Here is a 6,600-nt window from a genome sequence, read left to right as displayed (position 1 = left end):
CCCAAAACCCCCCCCCCCCCCCCCCCCAAAAAAAACCAACAACAAGCTCTGCATGTCTGTGTTTTCAGGTTCAAGTCCAAGTTTTCTTCACTCAGCTGTGCTTAAATTTAAGTTTGGTACTGATGCACTAATCACCAAAACACCTGTGTGCAGGAGGATTTTTCATTTAGTTCTTAGAGGATATGTCGACATCTTGGTGACAGCGTTGTCCAGGAAGTTCCAAAGCAGGCCCCACCTACCTACTTCTACTTTGCTGCAAACCCAGAAATACAACAGTCAGGCTGCTCCAATGTCAGACCTAGCAGTTGTTCTGGGGCTACTGAAAGACACTTTTTAAAAAGTCACAATGGGATCTGCTGCATGATCATAATAGTCGTGCTTCCTGCCATGCCATCACACATGCATGGCAGGATGCTTGATTGTGGGATGGAACATCAGATCACATCACACCATATTGCCAGTGCAGGGGGAGCCTGGGATCATGAGCCCAGTCTCCTCCTGCACTGGCAGTCTTTACTTCTGTGGCTGGGAACCCCACCAGTCATCAGAGCCTTCCGAAAACTGCACTCTCCCAGGGAAGCATGGTTTGGTGGGACTACCTGTGGCAGGGTAGTTCCCCAGAAATGCCAGGCCAGTTGCCTCCCAATTGAAAGATGGGTAGGGCAGGGTCTTATAACCCCAGCCTGCACATCCTGGTGGAATACCTTGATGTAGGGACAGGCATGGGGGCCAGGAATGTCTCTGGGCACATGAGTTCCATGGGGTGAAAGACCCCAGAAGCCCCAGTAAGGAGGATGCGTGGATAGAGCGGCCCCAGTGAGGGGGCAGAAGTATGTGGTGGCCCTCAGAGTAGAGTGTGCTGTTCTGGCCTGAAGGACTGCGTAAGTGGGTGTAGAATAGGGTTGCAAGGCCAATCTATAGGGCTGCACCAGGGGGTGCATAGAGCAGGGCTGTAGAGGTAGCCTGAAGGGCAGTACACGGGCCAACCCCCATAAGTATGTGAATATGTTAAGTTGCCTGGCTAGGGGCAGAATCAGCCCAGTGTGAGGCATAAGGCTGGAGCCACATAGAGTAAGGAAGCTCGAATGACCTGAAGGACTGGATGGAGACCTGCCAGCATGAGAATAAGTAAGCCTCATGGCCCGAGAGGGGCTGCTTAGGGAGCGGGACAGGTAGAGAGTGGCCCAGTGAGGGATGTTATGAAAAAGGCCCAGTGAAAGTGGACAGAGTGAAAGAAGCCCCAGTAAGAGGGGGGTGATATGCATGTGGCCCAGTGAAGGTCATAGTGGGAGAGGCCCAACATAGGACCAAGTTTGGCCCGGCTTTAAACCAGAGGTGTGATAATCTGGATGCCATCTGCGAGGCATGGGACATGGTGTAGGGATGGTACAGAGCTGTGTGTAACACCCTTGGCATCGGGTACTTAATAGGCAGCCCCTCACATCAGTACAACTGATATCAGAACAGCAAGTCATGGCAGGCGAGACGGGACAGACTGCCCCGAGACAGGTGGTCGGGCCAATATGTGACCTGGCCCCGAGAAGGCTCTCCTGTCGCAGGCAGATACCTTTGGGTCACAAGCAGATTTTTTTTCTAATTTGCTTGGAGTATTGGCATTTTTTTTTCAAGATCATTTTGATATATTGGTTAGTAACAAACATGCCCATACATGCTTATCTGAGTAATCTGTCTGTAGTCCAGTTGACATCATATTACTCATGCATATAAGTTGGAACTTACTCGACTCATGATTTCATGCATTTCCTGGAAAATGTGAAATTGGGCATTGTCCACAAAATCAGGCAATATCCACAAAGTCCACAAAAAAAATACTAAAAATAAAATGCTGACACTAGTGGAAGCCAGCAGTCCAACCTAGCAGCCTGCTGGGGGGTGGAGGGTACCATCAAGATGGCAGCCAACTCCCCCCATGCCCCTCACTGCTGATTGGCTGCAGGGGCTGTCTGTCACATGACCCTGTGATAAGCCAGCTAAAATGGTGGCTGGCCCTGTGATCTGCTCATAAAATCAGCTGCCTTCCTTCTTGATTTCAGTGGGTCCCTACACATAAGGATTTTTCATGTGATTAGGTCTTTGTATCATGGGTTTCTTGAAATATGTTATTCTAATAAAGTTACAAACTGTCCTATAACATGTTTTTTGAAACAAAATGACAAGATTTTCTAAGTTGCATAGTATAGATTGAAATATTGTGGTCCATAATATAATATGAGAAGTCTTCCAGAGATTCATTCTTGTAAATTGCAAATCCAGTGTCCACACTATTTCTCTTGCAGTTTTTAAGAACAGAAACTTCTCTGAAGAGCCCAGAGATTCAACCCTTAGCATAAAAGCCCAAAGATTTTCACCCATTCATAAGAAAAATGGTAGATAGATGCATGAGTCAAAGTTAAATGGCGGGGGCGGGGGACAACAAACCTTTCCAAAACTGAAAATGATCGCATTTTTCTAGGTCCCTTTAGTCAAAAAAAAAAAAAAAAAAAAAAATTACTTTCAAATTAGCCACAAGATTTCACAAATAATTTATTTTGCCTAAACTAAACAGTGAACATGAAATTGCAACCAGAAAAGTATTTCTTTTCAAAACAATTAACGTGGGAGAGTTAGAATCCAATTTTACAGTCTGAATTTTCATTACCTTAATTATGCAATTCACCACAATAGCATAGAAGTTTGATTCATTCAAGAAGAGAAGCCAGAGTGACTTTGAAGTTGGCTTGGCAAATTAATTATTTCTTTGATGGCTGTTTTTATGTTGCAAATAGAATTAGTGGCATCATTTTTGCAGCAGCATGTTTGTGTCAACTTTTATTTTCAGCTTGCTACAAATACAAAGACAGACTAGATTGAACCTGGCTAGGAGGGCTTAAGCTGGTAGCTTTTCACTTTTTGGAAACCAAGCATCAAATTTCACATGATGACAAGTAATTAAAGAGTTTGACCTTCATTATAATCTTGTGCGATCATTTGCCAGCACTGTAACCACCTCACAATTACGCACCATTGGGAGTTTGCTACAGGTTGACCCACAACTAAAAAGGATTTTTAAATAATACACTGTGCTTGAACATCAGAAATTAAGTACATTGCTAGAGCTGAGTGTATGAAAGTTGATAAATCTTATGCTAAACTAATCTTAGTTCCACCCACTGCTGTTAATGTTTCATTTTCTGTGATCATTCTTTTAATGCAGGAAACTGCTTAAAAAAGGGAAGTGGGAAAATGCATGCATTCATATCTGTATATCTATAGAAATATACATATATGTTTGGCTACATCAGAGAAAAAATTAATTCATATTAATATTTTGGTGGTTTATGCAAAGTTAATCTACCGTATTTACTCAAATATAAAAGAAGTCCACCCCCCACAGTCAACATGAGAGAGAAGCCCCTCTGCTTACATTCACAGAGAAGGAAACTGCATTAAATACATTGCCTATCTTTGAATTGCTGCTAAAAACAGCATATGCTCAATAATGGAAGCCAACTTTTGAAGGCAAATGCAGCTAGCACTGACTATGTCTGTAAAACACATGACCTATTTTGGGCAAATATGCTGCTGGGTGGTGCAAAGCTTCAGGTGGTGATTCGATTCAGAGGAGGTTCGGCCCAATTCAGTGGATGAATCTCAAAATCCAAATTGAATCAGGAACAATTTAAAAGGTCCAAATCGATTGAAAGCTCTCCGAGTCTTCGGAAAAGATTCGGAGAGCTTTGATTTGGGCAGTCCCTAGTGGCTGCAGCAGGGAGCTGCAGCCGACTCCGGGCTGGTAAGTACTAGGGGCAGGGGAGCGGACCATGGGGGGCCCCCTGCCAGCTCCCCCACCCACCCCAGCTCCCAGCCCTTTAAAGAAAAGCCCCAGTGCTGCTGGGCGGGGGGTGCAATTCCTGCTGAGCTCTCCAAACTCCCAATGGTGCATAATTGTGTGATGGTTGCAGTGCTGGCAAGCAATTGCACAAGATTATAATGGAGGCCAAACTCTTTAATCACTTGTTGTTATGTGAAATTTGATACTGGGTTTCCAAGAAATGAAAAGCTACCAACTTAAGCCCTCCCAGCAGATCCCCACTGAGCCCCCCCAGCCCCACCACAGGTGCCCCGCCTGGGCCAGCTCCAACCTGTAAAGAAAAAAAATGGAGAAAAGCCCCAGGACTCACTGCTCCTGCAGTGGACTTGGGGCTTCAGGGGGGCTCGTGCAGAGCCCCCCACGTGGCACAGGACAGCAGGGGCCAAGTGAGCGTGGGATTTTTCTTTTTTTTTTCTTAAAGGGCCAGAGCTGGGGGAGCAAGGAGCTTTTGGGGGGCTTGTGCAGAGCCCCCCATGCAATGGGGGGGCAGCAGAGATTGCCCTCCTTGCCTGGTAGCACCCGGTGAGTCAGGGCTTTTTTTTTTTCAAAGTGCCGGGAGCTGGGGCGGGCAGGGCAGTCATTGCCAGGCAGGGAGAGTGAACAGGGGATGGGGCCTAGCTGATTCAGAGATTCAGCCAAATTGATTCAGGACAGTGATTCGAATCAGTGAATCGAATCACTGTCCCCACGAATCAGCCAAATCCAAATCTGAAGCGAATACTAGCTGTTTCACGTAGGCCTACAACCTACCACAAGGATAGGTTAGTACAACCCATGTGAATAAGGTAGTGGCAATTGAGCATAGTTGCCCTCAGTACTGACTCTTTCACATAATGGTGAGCCATTAATTGCATACATTTTGACTCCCTCTTCATGCCCACAGCTGAGCTGTGCCTTTCTTTTCTATTGCCAGTGATTTATGTTTCTTAACCTGCCTTAAATGTCTTGCAGACATCACCAAACGGGGTCTTGCAGACATCACCAAACGGGGCCCCAAATAGTTTACCCATAATACCTCTGTCAGCTCCTCTCTCGGTGTGTTGCACATGATTAGTGTGGCCCCACCCTGAATGAGATGAAGCCCTATGCCTCATCTGCATATAAATTCTTGGAGGATCCCAGGACTCATGACAAGAACACCTGGTTCCAGTCATGATTTTAGAGGGCTAATTAGCACGTGGATCTTTTATGGGAAGTATTTGGCGTACACACACATACTGAGCAGTGCTGAGCTGTGGGGTCAGCATGGCTTGAAGTACTGTTGACTGGTGGGGCCTCACCCAATGAACTATATGATAAATTATGAGCCTTTTGCCTTTGGACTAATATCACACGTAGTTTATATTCTCTCTAAGGAGGTCTACAAGTGCTGCTTAGATGTGTGTTTATGGAGTACCTGTACTAAAACTTGCAGCACTTTCAAAAAAGGTAAACTGCATCAATTCTGGATGAGCTAAGTTTATGGGTACTATATGCAAATTGTTACAACTGTGTTTATTTCAAGGTCAGTGTTTTCAAATTTATTCCTCACTTCTGTGTGCTCAGGGAGAGCAGGGTCTGATAGTAAGAAGGAGCAAACGGGCTACAGGGGGAAGAAGTTGGGGAATGAGCAGGGAGAAAAGGGGCTACCTAACCCCTCAGATTTATTTTCCCTGCTATAGCAGTGGGAGGTTGGCACATTCAAGACAGACCTCCAATCATTAGATTCTATACCTGGAAAATACCAAATTTATACATTTTCCATATATTGAATCATTATTTGGGGGGGTCATCTTATAATCAGTCTCATCTATTATTCGAGTAAATGCAGTATTAGTAATTTTTCTGACTTTTCTGGTGTAGTAAAAATACTATATTTTCACTCTTATAGATACCTTTGAAATGGTTTCTGAAGATGATGATGGAAAACTGGTCTTTAAAGTGAATTACCACTACATGTCTCAGGTAAAAAATGCAAGCGATGCAAACAGTGCTGCCAGAGCCCGGCGTCTTGCCCAGGAAGCTGTGACGCTTTCAACATCATTGCCGCTTTCATCCTCCTCCAGTGTTTTTGTGCGCTGTGATGAGGAGCGACTTGACATCATGAAGGTAAGAAACAAAGTAAAGCTTCTTCTGATTCTGCATGTGCATCTGGAATGATAAACATAAGGGGAAATTTCCTTAAATACAGATGAGAAACAGGATTATATGCCATCATTGTTGCTGTCAGTCTTAGCTTCTAAGCTAATCTCCCATAGGTAACTGAAAAAAAGTCTTGGCAGAACTGATCTAGTATCTGCGCATTCTGTATATGTAAACTTTTGTTAAAACTAAATAAAGAAGGGCTAGATTCTTAGATTCTTTCTAAAAAGCAAATTCATTTTTGTTAGTGTTTCTGCTGTGGGAAGTAGGTGTAAAAATAGCTTCCTGACATTTTAGTTGCAATTACTAGTAAAGTAATTCTTGTCTAATTACTGACCTTGCTCTGAAAGTCTAGGGGTTTAAAAGCCAGGTCAGATAAGTCTTTCCTCATCATCAGTAATAGGTTCTGCAGGCCAAATTTAGCCTTCAGATATTTGTGTGACCACATTGTTTCATAGTTTCTAGGGTCGGAAGGGACCTGAAAAGATCATCTAGTCCAACCCCCTGCCATGGCAGGAAAGAGTACTGGGGTCAAATGACCCCAGCAAGGTGTTCATCTAACCTCTTCTTAAAAACCCCCAGGGTAGGAGCCTGCACCACCTCCCTTG

General features: G+C 44.5%; 1 protein-coding gene across 1 annotated transcript in view; it reads left to right on the top strand.

Moving 5' to 3' along the window:
- BIRC6 (baculoviral IAP repeat containing 6) overlaps positions 1-6,600 on the top strand; it is a 414,467-nt gene that overhangs the window by 372,301 nt on the left and 35,566 nt on the right. Inside the window, exon 70 of the mRNA XM_019526709.1 lies at positions 5,742-5,959. Within this exon, the coding sequence (XP_019382254.1) occupies positions 5,742-5,959 (218 nt within the window). The remainder of the gene's footprint in view (positions 1-5,741; positions 5,960-6,600) is intronic.

Source organism: Gavialis gangeticus, unplaced genomic scaffold (genome assembly GCF_001723915.1).
Source record: "Gavialis gangeticus isolate Ggan-Ray unplaced genomic scaffold, GavGan_comp1, whole genome shotgun sequence".
NCBI lineage: Eukaryota > Metazoa > Chordata > Crocodylia > Gavialidae > Gavialis > Gavialis gangeticus.
The sequence above is the reverse complement of the archived record's forward strand: the minus strand, read 5'-3'. Positions and strand labels throughout refer to the sequence as shown.